At 44.1% G+C, this 17079-nt stretch overlaps 1 protein-coding gene across 1 annotated transcript in view; it reads left to right on the top strand.

Annotated features, from left to right (window-relative positions):
* Positions 1–17079, top strand: part of LOC147124921 (sodium- and chloride-dependent neutral and basic amino acid transporter B(0+)-like) — a 93408-nt gene that overhangs the window by 56345 nt on the left and 19984 nt on the right. Inside the window, exon 8 of the mRNA XM_085988530.1 lies at positions 5954–6079. Coding sequence (XP_085844656.1) covers positions 5954–6079 — 126 coding nt within the window. The remainder of the gene's footprint in view (positions 1–5953; positions 6080–17079) is intronic.

Here is a 17079-nt window from a genome sequence, read left to right as displayed (position 1 = left end):
TGAGAGCAGCAGACTCATGTAGACCATTCACAACTCAGATACTCACACTTCAGTGGAACCACATAGACAGATAGTTAGGTTTTCACCTGGTGACTCATACTTCACAAGTGAGCAAGAGCAGATGGTGGTGACAGGGACAGCAGTGGAGAGGCCCCGTCTGAGCGCGCAGCCCTCACCAAGCTTTGCTCAGCTGGACACTGATGCTGTACCCTGGGGGCCGTCAATGAAAAGGAAAATCATTGAGCAGCAGCAGTTAATATGTGATGCATGGACAGGCCATTCAAGCACACAGAGCATGATTGTAGAGAGAGTGGAGGAGTCTGCCTCAAGCATGAGTGGGATGATGTCACAGGACATTGCGATGATGTCTTCTTACAGAGATAGAGTGGCCAGCTCCATGGAACATCAAGCACGGCTATCAACTGTGTCCATGCAGGTCTTGACCACGGCTGAGCAGACTCTGGATGTCAACTTGTCTGCCACCTTAAATCGGATGACAGATACCTCAGCCTTGGCCTTGCAATGCTGCCCTGAACTGTACCATCACAGTGGTAGCAGTGAAATGCAGTAGCCCACATGCTGCCTCGTGTCCCGATGGCTGGGTCTGCCCCTTCACAGATGCAGGTGGAGCAGTCTTTGGCGGGGCCCTCCTGGGCTCCGAAACCCAGAGGGCATCGGCTAAGAGCATCTCAGCAGTCAGAGCAGGTATCTGAGCAGCCTGCCTCTACCTCTGCTCAACCACAGGAATTGCATAATGTAGGAATAGCAGGAAAAGGAAGAGTAAGGCTTTGTAGGTGCACAAGGGTGTATGAGAAAACGTTGTGTTGTTAAGTTTCTGTTGTTTAGTAAGGTCACATAAATATTAATCTTTTGCACCACTTTCCCGTCTTGTTCATTCTTGGTTGCTGGGTGGCAAGTTGCTTTTTAACTTGTTTGATGATGAAAGGGAAGACATGAATTGATGGGGACCAATCGGTGGTGTGCAAGGGCTGGTTGGTTGTTTGCAGGACTGCTTTGTGTCAGTGGCATTGGTGGGGGTGGGGGGTGGTGCAGGAAGAGTGGCCGCTGCTTATTAACAAGGGCATCCCTGGCATCCCGAGGAGCAGTGTGATTAGCTGGAGGTACATTTCCCTCATCAATTTCCTCCTCCTCGTCTTCCTCCTCCCCTCCCTCTCCAAATCGCCCATGGAGGATTTGAGCTCTTTGCCTTGTTCCCTCTCTGGCGTTCTCCTCTCTCAGCTCCCCTCTCTGCGGCTCCCCTCTCTGCGGCTCCCCTCTCTGCGGCTCCCCTCTCTGCTCCTCCCCTCTCTGCTCCTCCCCTCGCTTCTGCTCCCCTCTCTGCTGCTCCCTTCTCTGTGGCTCCCCTCTCTGTTGCTGCCCTCTCTGCTCTTCCCCTCTCTGCGGCTCCTCCCCTCTCTGTTGCTGCCCTCTCTGCTGTCCAGCTACAGGTCTCTGAACAGCAGGCTGGAGCTGGTGCTGGTGGTCATATTGCTCCATGTCTGGGGTCCAATCTAAGGCAGCCATAGCACCACCCATCCTGATGTGATTGAGAAAATCTCCAAAGTGTAGAAAGTAACCTCTCAGCAAAAGTAGTGTGAACAAACCTTTTCCCATGAGCAGGTAAGAAAGCAGCTGTGAGCACTGAGTATTCAATGCAGTATTTCCTCGAGTTTGATTCAGCCCCTCAATTGCCGCTGTGCTCTCACCTTGCCTTAACTGGCGGCATTCATTAAGCCCGGGAAACTCGTGGACCCGATGTTAAACGTTAAAGTGTGTGTAAATATCGCTCTAATTGATCAATTAACATATTCTAATTGGCGATCTGCTTCTCCCGAGGGGGTTGTGAGCACGCAGTCTAACATGCTCACTTGAAATGCGGAAGTTGGCAGGTTGAAGCCAGCTTCCCGATGCGCTGTCATTTCCCCCGATCTAACCGCCCACCAGCACCCAAAGCCACGCGCTCCACCATGTTAAAATTCCCCTCATAGTTGGGTTTTCACCTGGTGACTCACACTTCACAAGTGAGCAAGAGCAAACTGTGGTGGTAGGCCAGTTGTGGAGAGTCCATAGATTTACACAGAATATACAGCACAGAAGAGGCCATTCGGCCCAACTAGTCAGTGCTGGTGTTTATACTCCACACGAGTCTGCTCCCATTCCATCTCCCTCATCTCAACATTTCAGCATATTCTTCCATTCCCTTTTCTTTCATGTACTCATCTAGTTTCCTTTTGAAAGCATCTAAGCTATTTGCCTCAACCACTTCCTGTGGTAGCGAGTTCCACATTCTAACCTCTCTCTGAGTAAAGAAATTACTCTTTATTGAATTTATTAGTAACTATCTTGTATTTATGGTCCCTAGTTTTGGATTCTCTCTACATCTACTCTGTCCAACCTATTCAAAATATTAATAGCCTCTGTCAGGTCTCCTCTATGTCTTCTCATTTCTAAAGAAAAATGTCCCAACCTGTTCAATCTTTCCCCAAAACTGTAAACTCTCAGTTCTGGCACCATCCTTGTAAATCTTTTTTACACTTTCTCCAGTGTTTCTATGTCCTTTTTATAGTATGGAGACCAGAATTGTGCACAGGGCTCTAAGTGTGGCCTGACCAGGTTCCTATACATGTTCAACATAACTTCACTACTTTTGAATTCTATACCCCATGAAATAAATCCCAGTGCTTTGTTATCATTTTTAATTGCTTTGCTGACCTGTGATGCTGTTTTTAATGATTTGTTCACCTGTATCCCAAGATCCCTTTGCTCTTCTACCCTGTTCAGTTTCTTGTGTTCTAAGGTGTCGGTGTGTTTCTCATTTTCCTACCTAACTGCATCACCTCACATTTACCTATGTTAAAGTTCATTTGTCACTAAACTGCCCACTCTGCAATTTTCTAATGCTTCTTGTATTGTGTTGCATTCTTCCTCAGTGTTAGCTGTACCCCCCATTTTGGTATCATCTGAAAATGCTGATTTTGAGTTACTTATTCCAAAGTACAAATCAGTAATGTAAATTACCTCTTCAAAGAATTCTATCAGGTTAGTTAAGCATAACTTAGGCTATCGGAATCCATACTGACTTTTTCAAAAATATTTTCTGTCTCTAGATGCTCTTCTATCACTTCTTTTAGTCTAGATTCCAGTATCTCGCCTACCACTGACATTAAGCCCAGGTTTTGTTCTATCTCCCTTTGTGTATCTAGGAACAACATTAGATGTCCGCCAGTCCTCTGGCATTACCCCTCCTCTATGGAACTTTTGTATATATAAACTAGTGCCTCTGCTACCTCATCCCAGTCTCCTTGAGTATGCGTGGGTGTATCCCATCTGGACCTGGGGTTTTATTCTGTTTTAGTTTTGCTAATTTGTCCATTATTTTCTCTCTCTCTATCCCAACTGTATTAATATTCTTTTTAATCTCATCCTCTAGTGAAGTGTCTATTTTGTTATCTTCTTTAATATAAACTGAGGCAAAGTAGTTATTCAATACTTCTGGCATTTCTGTGTCAGTTTATCTTGCTCATCCTTTAATGGCCCTATCCCTACTTAAATTTTGCTTTTTTTATTAATGTTTCTATAGAACACATTTTATTATTTTTTATATTGCTTGATATTTTGATTTTGTAATTGTTCTCTGCCTTCCTGATGGGTGTTTTAACTTCTCCTCCTCAGTTATTCAGATTCCCGTTTGTCCTCCTCTCCTTGAGTTTCTAAATAATTCTTGTACGTCTTTTTCTTAGATTCAATTTTCCCATTAAGTCTTTACTCATCCACGGTGCCCCATAATTAGCTTGTGTTTTTTTGGCTTTTAGTGGAATGCATTTCTCTTGAACTATTTTGATTTGCCTTTTAATCACTCCACCATTGGCGGCCATGCCTTCAGCTGTCAAGTCCCTAAGCTCTGGAATTATCTCCCTAAACTTCTCCACCTCTCTACCTCTCTTTTCTCCTTTAAGATGCTCTTTAAAACCTACCACTTTGAATCATAGAATCATAGAATGGTTACAGCACAGAAGGAGGCCATTCGGCCCATCAAGCCTGTGCTGGAAGCTTTTGGTCATCTGCCCCAATATTTCCTTAGGTGGCTCGGTGTCAAATTTTGTTAATGCTCCTGTGAAGCGCTGTGGGACATTTTACTACATTAAAGGTGCTATTAAATACAAGTTATTTTTGTTGCAGGGTAAAGATCCCACTACTCTGCCCCAACAATGTGCCTCAGACCCACCCTCAGAAGAGGTTGCACCGGTGTGACATTTTCCCATTGCCCATACCAGCCACCCTGGGGCCTCTCCAAGTGATGTGGCCAATTCAGTGTCAGTTTTGTGCTGTGGGCCCATGCCCACTAGGACCAGGATGGAGACTGCCCAAACTCTTTCCATGTAGGACCCTTACACTCAGCAGTCAGTGGAGACATTAATCCCATCAGTCTGGGCTGGATTTGGTGCCAGATCGGAGAAGTAAGACCAATGTCCATCCCATTGCACCACCCAATCCCCAAAGAGAATCTGAGATTGCAAATTAATGTAAAAGACAAAATAAACAAGCAAGAAAATTAAGCCTTTACAATGTATTAAGCTTCAGAGACAGAGAGGTTTAAGATGCAACATTAGACAGTTTTGTTATTTTCAGAGAATATCTTTACCTCAATTAAATTTTCTCTTTCAGTTTATTATTCTTCCTGTGAGGAAGTCAGACACTTTCATTTATTTCCTTTGATCTTCCTAGAAAAAACACATTCCCCTTTGTAATTAAGTAATGACGCAGAGAATTCAATTCCACTCTTTGCTATTTTGTCAAAGATATAAGTAACTGTGTGGAAATGTTGGGAGAAAGCACTAATTCCATTAGGTACTGTAGCAGGGGTGGAAACCTGATTGGGGCGATTCAAACATGGAGTTCCTGGAAAGATGGGCACAGATTTGGGAGGCGACAGCACGTTCAAGGACTTTGGAGAAGGAAGGGATGTTAGAGATGGGGTGGCAGTTTGCAAGGACAGAGGGGTCAAGTGTTGTTTTTTGAGGAAAGGGGAGATGATGGCAGATCGGAAGGAGAGGGGCACGGTACCTGAGGACAGAGAACCTTTAACAATACCAGCTAACATGGGAGCCAGGAAGGGGAGTTGGGTGGTCAGCAGTTTAGTGGGAATAGGGTCAAGGGAGCAGGAGATGGGTCTCATGGACAAGATGAGCTTGGAGAGGGCATGAGCGGAGATAGGAGAGAAAATAGAGAAAGATGTGAGTTCAGTGCTAGGGCATGGGGGAACCGTAGAGGAAATTTGGCCAGGTGGGTGAGGGGAAGTTAGGGAAGCTGCAGAGGCAGCAGATTGGATGGTCTCTTGGTGACAAATAATTTCATGAGCTCCTTGCACATGTTGGTGGAGGAGATGGGGGAGAGGGGTTTAGGATATTTTGAAGTAGAGGAAAGATGCCACGGATTATCTTTGCATTCCATGATGATCCTGGAATAGTGAGCAGCTTTGACCGACGCGAACAGGACCTGATCGTGCTTTATGTGGTCCAGCCAGATCTGCCGGTGAAAGGCTAAACCAGTTTCCGTCATATCCATTCAAGTCTGCATCCCTTGGGCTTACGGAAGTGGAGATGAGAGCCATACCGGGGGAATGGTCAGGGTGAGAGAGTAATGGTTTTAATGGGAATAGGATATCAAAGGTGGAGGTGAGGCTGTGGTTGAGTACGGATATAACTGTAATTACAAAACTGGGGCCTAAAATGGAAACTGCCCCATTCCCCAGCACTGACATCACATCACTCACCCTGATTCAAAGAAATTACAAAATCTCAGACCGAATACACAAGTACTGAGCAAAATGTGATACATTTTCACAATCTGGATTCTAAATGAATTAATGGGTTCAAAATAAATAACACCAGTTTAGAGTATTTTTCTTTTAAGCACCATTAATTGCACCATTTCTATTGTATCCACTGTTTAGGTTTCGGTTTGGCTTTCATTGCTTACCCAGAGGCTCTTGCACAGTTGCCATGGGCACCTTTATGGTCCATTTTATTTTTCTTCATGCTGCTCACTCTGGGACTCGACACTCAATTTGCAGCTTTAGGTAAGAATGACATTACTTCATTTAACCAATCACTTTCCACTTTTATAAAAGGAAGTTTTATATGAGCCTAGAGATTGGATTGTGCCTGAATCGGTGCACGATCCCAGTGCTGCTCATGCTGCACGTGTCTAACGGGGCCGGTGCCAGGACCATGGGGAATTGGTCCACCCGCCTCATTTGTTTATTACCAGCAAGGTGCGGGCACCAGTCGTGGCCCCAGAGGGAGCTCGCCAGTCCCAGGAAGAATGAAGATCGGGTGTGAGCAGAGTCTGGGAGCGCAATCCTGAGCCTCCCGGCTCCACAATGAGGTACTTAAACAAATTAGAACTTACCTTTCAAGATGCAGCCTCTAGCTGTCCCTTTAAGGTCCACTGGTTTGTCTGCCAAGTGCTTGAAAATACTACAGCAGTCGGCACGGAGCATGCTGGGTCAGTCACTAACACAGTTTGTAAAGAAGGCCTCAGACAGGCCTCAGGTCCGTGTTTTCCATATGTAAAAGTCTGTTTCAGGTCAGATCCTGAATGCCTCTACAGGAGCTTTTACCAATATGGTGGGTGGCGCTCTTCCAGTATGGAGTGAGAGCCAAATGCTACCCGCCATATTGGCCCCTCATACACCCGTTTCACGCCTGTAAAATGGGTGCAATGCTTGTTTTAGCTGTGGCTCTGTTGGTAGCAGTCTCGCCTCTGAGTCAGGAGGTTGTGGATTCAAGTCCCACTCCAGCAACATTAGCATAAAATCTAGGTTGTCACTCCAGTACAGTACTGAGGGAGTGTTACACTGTCAGAGGTGCTGTCTTTCCAATGAGAAGTTAAATCAAGGCCAAGTCTGCCCCCTCAAGTGGATATAAATGATCACATGGCACTATATCGTAGAAGAGCAGGAGAGTTCTCCTTGGTGTTCTGTCCAATATTAATCCCTCAACCAATATCACGAAAACAGATTATTTGTTCATTGTCACATTGGTGTTTGTGGGACTTTTCTGTGCACGAATTGGCTTCCAGGTTCCCTACATTACAACAGTGACTACACTTCAAAAGTACTTCATTGGTTGTAAAGGGCTTTGAGACATCCTGAGGCTGTGAAAGGTGTTATAAAAATACAATTGTTTCTTTTCTTTCTTGAATATCAGCAGCAGTAATTCTATCCCAGAACTTACATTTGATGAATCACGTTTTCTAACTCTAGCGAGTGTTTATGATAATTCATATACCATTAGGAAGGTTTGTGAAATGAATCCATCTATTTCACTGCTATGTTTAGTCTTATGTTGTTGAAGATGGAGGTCATGTGATGAGGTCACTTTAGGTCAGTGTAGTGTCAAGGGGTTACTATGAGATTCAGGAGATACAATGATGTCAGCCACTGCTCAAAACCAGATCTCATCAATGAAGATCCTGAGGGTGAAATGTACCTTTGTGGCAAAACCACCAATGAACTCCTGTAGAAATGCATAACTGTCTTTAAACCAATGTTACAGCATCTATGTTCGTTTGCTGAGTGTAAACAGGCTTTCTGTAAAAGCCCTGAAACAACGCGATGACGTCATCACGTTGGTCACGTGATGTCCCGAACGGCGGGAAATGTGATGACGTGATGACGTCAGAGAGTGGGAGGTCCTGGGTTCAGACCTCGTGGAACAAGCTGCTGTATAGACCTGTTGCTGTTGCTCCTGCATGTTTTTGTTTTGTTCACTTGTGTAATTAAATTCGGTTGATTTACTGAACTGACTTGACCTCAGTGATTCAGTTCGGAATCCGTTGATTCCTACACCTTCAGCAGGAACACAACTGGGCAGCAGCTGATCATCCGCTAGTTATACACCCCGACGATTTTCAATGACTTCAGTGGGATGTATGACTGCCAGTGATCACTGCAACCCATTTTACGCACCCGCCACAGTGTGAATCATAGAATGCTTACAGCACGGAAGAAGGCCATTCGGCCCGTCGAGCCCGTGCCGGCTCTCTGCAAGAGCATCTCAGCTAGTCCCACTCCTCTGCCCTTTCCCCGTAGCCCTGCAAATGTTTTTCTTTCAGGTACTTATCCAACCCCCTTTTGAAAGCCATGATTGAGTCGGCCTCCACCACCATTTCAGGCAGTGCCTTCCAGATCCTAACCACTCGCTGCGTAAAAAAGCTTTTTCTTATGTCGCCTTTGGATCTTTTGCCAATCACCTTAAATCTGTGTCCTTTGGTTCTTGACCCTTCTGCCAATGGGAACAGTTTCTCTCTATTTACTCTGTCCAGACCCCTCATGATTTTCAACAGCACCATCAAATTTCCTGTCAACCTTCTTTGCTCCAAGGAGAAAAACCCCAGCTTCCCCAGTCTATCTACGTAACTGAAGTCCCTCATCCCTGGAATCATTCTCGTAAATCTTTTCTGCACCCTCTCTATGACCTTCACATCCTTCCTAAAGAGCGGTGGCCAGAATTGGATACAAACTCCCGTTGAGGAAAAACCAGTGTTTTATACAGCTTCATCATAATTTCCATGCTTTTGTACTCTATACCTCTATTCATGAAAGCGTAGTATCCCGTAAGCTTTTTTAACTTGCTTTCTCAATATGCCTTGCCACCTTCAATGATTTGTGCACATATACCCCTAGGTCTCTCTGTTCATGCTCCCCCTTTAGGATTGTACCCTTAGTTTATATTTCCTCTCCTCAATCTTTCGACCAAAATGTATCACTTCACACTTTTCTGCATTAAATTTCATCTGCCACGTGTCCGCCCATTCCACCAGCCTATCTAGGTCCTCTTGAAGTCTATCACTATCCTCCTCACTGTTCTCTATACTTCCAAGTTATGTGTCATCTGCAAATTTTGAAATTGTGCCCCAATCCACATCCAAGTCATCAATAGATTTCAAGAAAAGCAGTGGTCCTAGTACCGACCCCTGGGGAACACCACTGAATACCTTCCTCCAGTTCAAAAAACAACCGTTCACCACTACTCTCTGTTTCCTGTCACTTAGCCAATTTCACATCCATGCTGCCACTGTCCCTTTTATTCCATGGGCATCAACTTTGCTGGCAAGCCTATTATGTGGCACTTTATCAAACGCCTTTTGGAAGTCCATGTACACCACATCAACCACATTGCCCTCATCAACACTCTCTGTTACCTCATCAAAAATTTGATCAAGTTGGTTAAACATGATTTGCCTTTAACAAATCCATGCTGGCTTTACTTAATTAATCCACACTTGTCCAAGTGACTGTTAATTATGTCCCTGATTATTGTTTCTAAAAGCCTCCCCACTACCGAGGTTTAACTGACTGGCCTATAGTTGCTGGGTTTATCTTTAGACCCTTTTTGAACAAGGGTGTAACATTTGCAATTCTTCAGTCCTCTGGCACTACCCCAGTTTCTAAGGAGGTTTGGAAGATTATGGCCAGTCCCTCCGTGATTTCTTCCTCCACTTTCCTCACCATCCTAGGATGCATCCATCTGGCCTTGGTAACTTATCTACTTTAAGTTCAGGCAGCCTATCTAGTACCTCATCATTATCAATTCTTACCCCATCCAGTATCTCCACTACCTCCTCTTTCACTATGACTTTGGTAATATCCTCTTCCTTGGTAAAGACAGATGCAAAGTGTTAAATCGTTAAATGGAACTACTTGTTACGTCGTTATATGGAACTACTTTGGTTAGTGTATTTATATTGCTATGCGGCACACTGTGAAAGGCAGTGGCAGTGCAAGGTCGGACATCTTGTATCACTCCGCACCATGCAGCAGCAACAACATAAAAGCAAGAATACAACTGAGTGAAAGTCATAAACTAAATGAGTTAAAAGTGTCTGTATTACTTAGTAATAAGAACACAAGGAGACACAACATGGTGGCAGCAGTATAAGTGAGTACAACTTGTGCCATACGAACTACGAATAAGACGAAAAGTGAATATATGAGCTGATCGTGAGTGCCGGTGTCTGTGGTGATTGAGCGTGAATCGTATGGGCAACTAAGATGGCGGCTGCCGCTGCACTGACTGTGCAAATGCAACCCCTCATGAACTGGGAAGCCGACGATATAGTGGAGGCATTCCGCAAGTTCAAACAGAAATGTGACCTTACATTCGAAAGCTTCCTGAAGGGTACTGCCAACGAAGAAAAGGTTAGTTACATTCTGTTGTGGACAGGAGAAAAAGGTCTAGATTTGTATAATAGCTGGAGTTTGACTGAAGAGGAAAATGAAAACCCTGCGACAATCTTTGAGAAATTCAGCAACCATCTAGAGCCTAAATCTAATCACAGTATACACAGATACAAATTCCAGAGTCTAAGACAGGAACCCGGTGAAACAGCTGACAATTTCCTGACAAGGCTGAGAAATGAAGCCAGCAAGTGTTTATTTAAGGAAATAGAGGAAAGGCTTGTGGACCAGCTGATATGGGGGTCAGCGCATGCAGAGGTACAAAAAGCCCTGATAGGGAAAGAAAAGCTCGAAATAACAAAGGCTATAGGTACTGCAAGAGCTCATGAAGCCATGAAGCAGCAAATGAGAACGCTGATTTCTCAAACGGCTGACATGCGGACGGCTTCTGAGACGGACAACAGAGTGGATACAGTGAGAGAAAAGTACAACACACAAAGACATGCACATGACAATGGGAGAAACATGTGCAGAAACTGTGGAAGACCGCACGATTATACAGACAGGAGGAAATCTCCAGCATATGGGACAAGCTGCAATGCATGTGGCAAACTAAACCACTGGGAAAAGAGGTGTAGAATGAAGAAAGAAGGAACATACATCAAAAACAAAGGCGGACAGCAGAACCAGAGAAAGAAACACGATATCCATGCCATGGATGAACAGGATGATGAAGATTATGGTCATGACAATACACTAAACATCGAAACCATAAAGGTACAGCTTCATGAGATGTCCAGAGTGGAAAATACTCTGAAGAGAGAATTGCACACCATCATCCAAATCGAAAAGAGGGTCAAAGATCAGCCCACAACCATTAACTTAAAGTTGAAGCTGGACACAGGGGCCCAGAGCAACATTCTCCCATTGAGACTGTACCAGCAGATCTTTCCCGAAAACTTGAGAGAAGATGGCTACCCGAAAAAGGGTTGTTTAAAGGCAAGTAATGTCATGCTGACAGCATACGGGGGGAGTGAGATTAAACAACTCAGAACAACCTTCGTCAAAGGGACACATAAAAGAAAGAACATCAACTGCATGTTCTATGTCACCGACACTGAGGGATCCTGGGATTAAACAGCTGCGAGAAGTTGAGATTGATCTCAGTGAATCACGAGCTGACGGAAACGTCACTGAGGATAGACAGCAACACCCGGCTGGAGAATCGCCCACAAATCAAGAGTAAAAAAGATGATACAGTGGGATGTTTCGGAGATTTCCAATACCACATCACCATCGATCCAGAGGTAAAGCCCGTTATCAATGCTCCACGAAAAGTACCCATTGAGCTGAAGACAAAGCTTCAAAGAGAGCTAAAGGAGATGGAAGAAAAGGGAGTGATCGTAAAGGTCACTGAACCCACAGGCTGGGTAAACTCAATTGTGGTACGAGAAAAGCTAAACAGGCATCTCAGAATATGTTTGGACCCCAAAGATCTAAGCCAGGCAATAAAGAGGGACCACTATCCCACCCCAACGCTAGAGGAGATTACGCCATCACTGGCAGGAGCCAAGGTTTTCTCAAAACTAGATGCCAGAAATGGATATTGGAACGTGAAGTTGGATGAGGAATCAACAACACTGACAACATTCAACACACCATTTGGGCATTACAAATTCCTGCGGCTACCATTCGGATTGAAGGTCAGTCAAGATATCTTTCAACAGAAAGTAGACGAGACATACAGAGGCTGTGGAGGAGCTATAGGAATAGCTGATGATATTCAGATCTATGGAGCAGATGAAAGAGACCATGATATGCACCTACATGAGGCCATGGAGTGTACCAGGAAGGCTGGCATCAAGTTAAACGCTGATAAGTGCATAGTTAAAGTCAAGGAATGCCAATTCTTCGGTATGATTTACACACCAGAGGGAGTCAAGCCAAGTCCTGAGAAGATTGCGGCAATTGCTGAAATGAAACCACCCAAAGATAAGAAAGAGCTGAGGAGTTACCACGGCTTGGTCCAATACATGAGTTCTTTCATCCCAAACATGTCGGAACATACAACAAATCTCAGAGAGCTAATGAAAGAAGACGCCGAATACCAGTGGTCTGAATTACATGAAAGGAATTTCAAATAACTTAAAGAATTGTGCAAAGAAACAAGTCTGTCATATTATGACAGAAGAAAACCAGTCACTCTACAAGTAGATGTTTCTACCAGAGGACTAGGGGCAGCTCTTGTGCAGGAAGGAAAGCCAATAGCTTTCGCATCAAAGGCCTTGACGTTAGCCGAGATGAGATACGCCAACATAGAAAGGGAACTATTAGCAGTAGTATATGGATGTGAGAAATTCCATACATACCTGTATGGAAGGCAGTTTACAGTAGAGAGTGACCATCGTCCACTAGAACAGATCTACAAGAAGAATCTGTGCAAAGCACCTACAAGACTGCAAAGACTACTTCTAAGGCTCCAAAGCTACGACTTCACGCTTAAATATAAGCCAGGAAAGGAAATGGTGCTAGCAGATGCGTTGTCTCGATTGTCACCATATGAGAAACACGAGGTGGAGGGTCTAACAGTAAAAATCCACCACCTAGTGAGTGTTACCCCTACAAAGCTCAGTCAAATCAGAAATGAGACTAGCAAAGATGAGGAATTGCAACTACTCACACAACAATTGATACAGGGGTGGCCAGAGAGAATCCAGCAGGTACAGGCGACAATTCGTCAACACTGGACGATTAGAGACGACATCAAAATAGAAGACAGTATTCTCCTTGATGGATAGAGTATCATCGTGCCAAAGACGATGCAGACAGAACTTCTCCATCTAATAGATGAAGGCCACATGGGAATGGAGACATGCAAGCTGAGAGCCAGATCAGCTGTATACTGGATAGGCATGTACAAAAATATCAAACAGATGGTTTCTGCATGTGGTATATGCCAGAAATACAGAAATGCACAACAGAAAGAGGAGATGATACCTAGTGAAATACTGTCAAGACCATGGCACACTGTTGGGGCAGATCTCTTCATGTGCAATCAAGAATGGTATCTCATAGTGACAGATTGCTATTCCAAGTTTCCTTTTGTGAGAAGGATGAAAGATCTGAGAGCCACAACTACTACCAGAATTGCAAAGAGCTTGTTTGCTGAACAAGGAATCCCGGAAAAGGTAATCTGTGACAATGGAACCCAGTTCTCATCGAGTGAATTCAGAGCTCTGGCAGAAAAGTATGGGTTCAAAATAGTAACCTCATCCCCACGTTTCCCAAGGGGACATGAGTTCATCGAAAGACAGATCCAGACTGTCAAGAGAACTCTCATCAAAAGCAGTGAGATGGGGGAAGACCAAGACCTTGCCCTCCTATTACTCAGATCAACACCACTGAAAGCAGACATGGAATCACCTGCGGAATTGCTGAATGGGAGGAAGTTTAAGACTACCCTACCAGCAAAAATACATCCTCCCCAGGACCAGGAGGACTTCAGACAGAAGCTGACAGAAGCACAAGTCGCAGGGAGCAAACATTACGACAAACATGCAAAGATGCTACCAGAATTGCTGAATGGGCAATCAGTGCATGTGCAAGACTCGGTGTTGAAAACCTGGAATCCAACCAAGGTCATTGGAAAAGCTGATACTCCAAGATCCTACTTCGTAGAGACCGAAACTGGTAAACAATACAGACGGAACAGACTCCACATCAGACTTCACCTGAACTGGTTAAGCAGCACACAACATCGAGAACACTGACAACACCAGCTATCACAAGCAGTACAATGCCAGAAACAAGCGCCACAAAGCAAACAACCATGAGCATGCACACTCCAACTCCAAGTGTGACAGCAACAACAACAAGAGCGGAACACACCAAAACACCGCAGAGAGGAGTGGTCACCACCAAATCCACAAGATGGAGGGACAACATCCAACCACCTGAGCGATATTGCGAATAAGAAAAGAAAACTCACGATTCTTTGTATTTGATAATAATAGTTTAGATACAATATTTTTTAAATTAAATTAAATTTCATGTTTTAGTTTTTTTTTGAGAGAGGGATGTTACATCATTAAATGGAACTACTTGTTACATCGTTATATGGAACTACTTTGGTTAGTGTATTTATATTGCTATGCAGCACACTGTGAAAGGCAGTGGCAGTGCAAGGTCGGACATCTTGTATCACTCCGCACCATGCGGCAGCAACATCATAAAAGCAAGAATACAACTGAGTGAAAGTCATAAACTAAATGAGTTAAAAGTGTCTGTATTACATAGTAATAAGAACACAAGGAGACACAACACAAAGTACTCATTTAGCACCTCAGCCATACCCTCTGCCTCAATGCGTAGGTTTCCTTTTTGGTCCCTAATTAGCTCCGCCCCTCCTCTTACTACCCGTTTACTATTTATATGCCTATAGAAGACCTTTGGATTACCTTTTATGTTAGCTGCCAATCTATTCTCAGACCCTCTCTTTGTCCCTCTTACTTTCTTTTTCACTTCTCCTCTGAACTTTCTATATTTAGCCTGATTCTTAGATGTATTCTCGACCTGACATATGTCATATGCGCTCTTTTTCTGCTTCATCATATTCTCTATCTCTTTCATCATCCAGAGAGCTCTGACTTTAGTTGCCCTACTTTTCCCCCTAGTGGGAATTTACCTCGACTGTACCCGAACTATCTCCTCTTTAAAGGCAGCCTGTTGTTCCATTCATTTTGCCTGCCAATCGTTGATTCCAATTTACCCGGGCCAGATCCGTTCAAGTCCCACTGAAATTTGTCTCCCTCCAATTAAGTATTTTTACTCTAGATTGCTCCCTGTCCTTTTCCATAGCTAATCTAAACCTTATGATACTATGATCACTGTTGAATTTGACCCCCTGTATTTGACGTGTTTCAGTTAATTGAGCTGCTGGAAAACCTTCTTGTACAAGAGCTGTTGGATAGTGAGGATTGGGAAATCTATCGATTCTTGTCTGCCTGCACTATGATATCCTCTGACAGATTCTCTCACATCGGGGCAGATTTTCCCTTTCAGACGGCCGACCAGTGGAGAGCGCCGTTTGCCCACCCGTGATGGGAGTGAAGAGGCCGGAGCCATTCCAAGGACCGGACCTCAGTTAAATAGAACCAGAGAGCTGCCCGCCTCAAACGGGCATCTTGATGCAGCTCACTGTATTCAGGCCGGTGAAACATTGGGCAGCTCGGAGGCTGCAGACCTGCTCCTCCTAGTCCCATACACTGGGGAGACCGAATGCAGTTTGGGTGATCGCTTTGTGGAACACTTCCATTCAGACCGCAAGCGTGACCCTGAGCTTCCGGTCGCCTGTCACTTTAATTCTCTGCTCAACTCCCAACTGACCACTCTGTCTTTGGCCTCCTACACTGTTCCAATTAAACTCAACGTAAGCTTGAGGAACAGCACCTCATCTTTCAATTAGGCACTTCACAGCCTTCCGGACTCATCATTGAGTTTAACAATTTCAGATCATGACCTTTGCCCCCATTTTTCAGATGGCAGTTGTTAATGATTCTGCTATTCCTATTTACACCTCTTCTAGACCCATCTTTTATTGTTTTACATGTTCCATTACCAGCTCATTTTGCCTTGCACCATCATCCCTTTTGTCTTTTAATCTCTCCTGCCTTCCACCCTATCACAGACCTTCCCTTTTGTTCATTAAAACCTGTTGTATCTCTAACGTTTTTTCAGTTCTGATGAAAGGTCATCGCCCTGAAACGTTAACTCAGCTTCTCTCTCCACAGATGCTGCCTGACCTTCTGAGTATTTCCAGTATTTTCTATAATACAATTTGTGCTACTGAGAATCATTCTAATTGCATGACAGAGGTTGGCCATTCAACCCATCACAGCTGTGCCAGTGCTAGCTCTTTAGCTGCTGTTATATAATCTAATCCCATTTCCCTGACCATTCCATGTGTCCTTTCACATTCTTCCTTTTCAAAAAAAGAAAGACTTGCATTTATATAGTGCCTTTCACAACGTCAGGACATCCCAAAGCGCTTTACAGCCAATGATGTACTATTGACGTGCAGTCACTGTTGTAATGTAGGAAAGGCGGCAGCCAATATGCACAAAGCAAGCTCCCACAAACAGCAATGTGATAATGGCCAGATAATCTGTTTTTGTGATGTTGATGTGGAAACTTATCCAATTTCCATTTAAATGATACTAAGTCTCTTTCTCAACATTTTTTCTAACCTCCCCCTTCGATCTATTAGTGAAAATTTTCCATCAAAATCCCCGTTAACAATTCAACAACCATTGGAAACAATCTTTCTCTATTTTCTTGTTATAATTTTGAAATCCTCCATTAGCTCTCCTCAATCTCCTCCGTTCCAGTGAAAAAGCTCCAATCTTTCAAACATTTCTTCTTAACTATAACCTCTAATTCTTGGCATTATTCTGGTGAATCTTCTCTGCAGCCTTTTCATTGGCTCCAATATCTTCCCTACAGAGGGGTTGCCACAACGACTCACAGTTTTGTGATTGTGTCTTAGCCAATGTCCTGTAAAAATTCAACCTCACTTCCTGCTTTTATATTCAATACCCCAGAGTAAAAACCCAGAATCATTATCATGGCCATTTCAACCTGCACTACCACATTTCAGGATCTCTGTATTTGTTCCCTTAGATCTCTCTATTCCTCCACATGGTTAAGAATCTGACAGAGGTCACCCATGGCATTCAGGGCAAATTATTGGCCTGGTTAGAAAATTGGCTGAGCAGCAGGAGACAGGCAGTAGGGATAATGGGTAGGTATTTAAATTGGCAGGATGTGACTAGTGGTGTCCCACAGGGATCTGTGTTGAGGCCTCAACTATTCACAGTATTTATTAATGACTTAGATGA

The sequence above is a fragment of the Somniosus microcephalus genome, chromosome 1 (assembly GCF_052327205.1).
Source record: "Somniosus microcephalus isolate GS21.2 chromosome 1, FLI_Smic_1.0, whole genome shotgun sequence".
Taxonomy (NCBI): domain Eukaryota; kingdom Metazoa; phylum Chordata; class Chondrichthyes; order Squaliformes; family Somniosidae; genus Somniosus; species Somniosus microcephalus.
The sequence above is the reverse complement of the archived record's forward strand: the minus strand, read 5'-3'. Positions and strand labels throughout refer to the sequence as shown.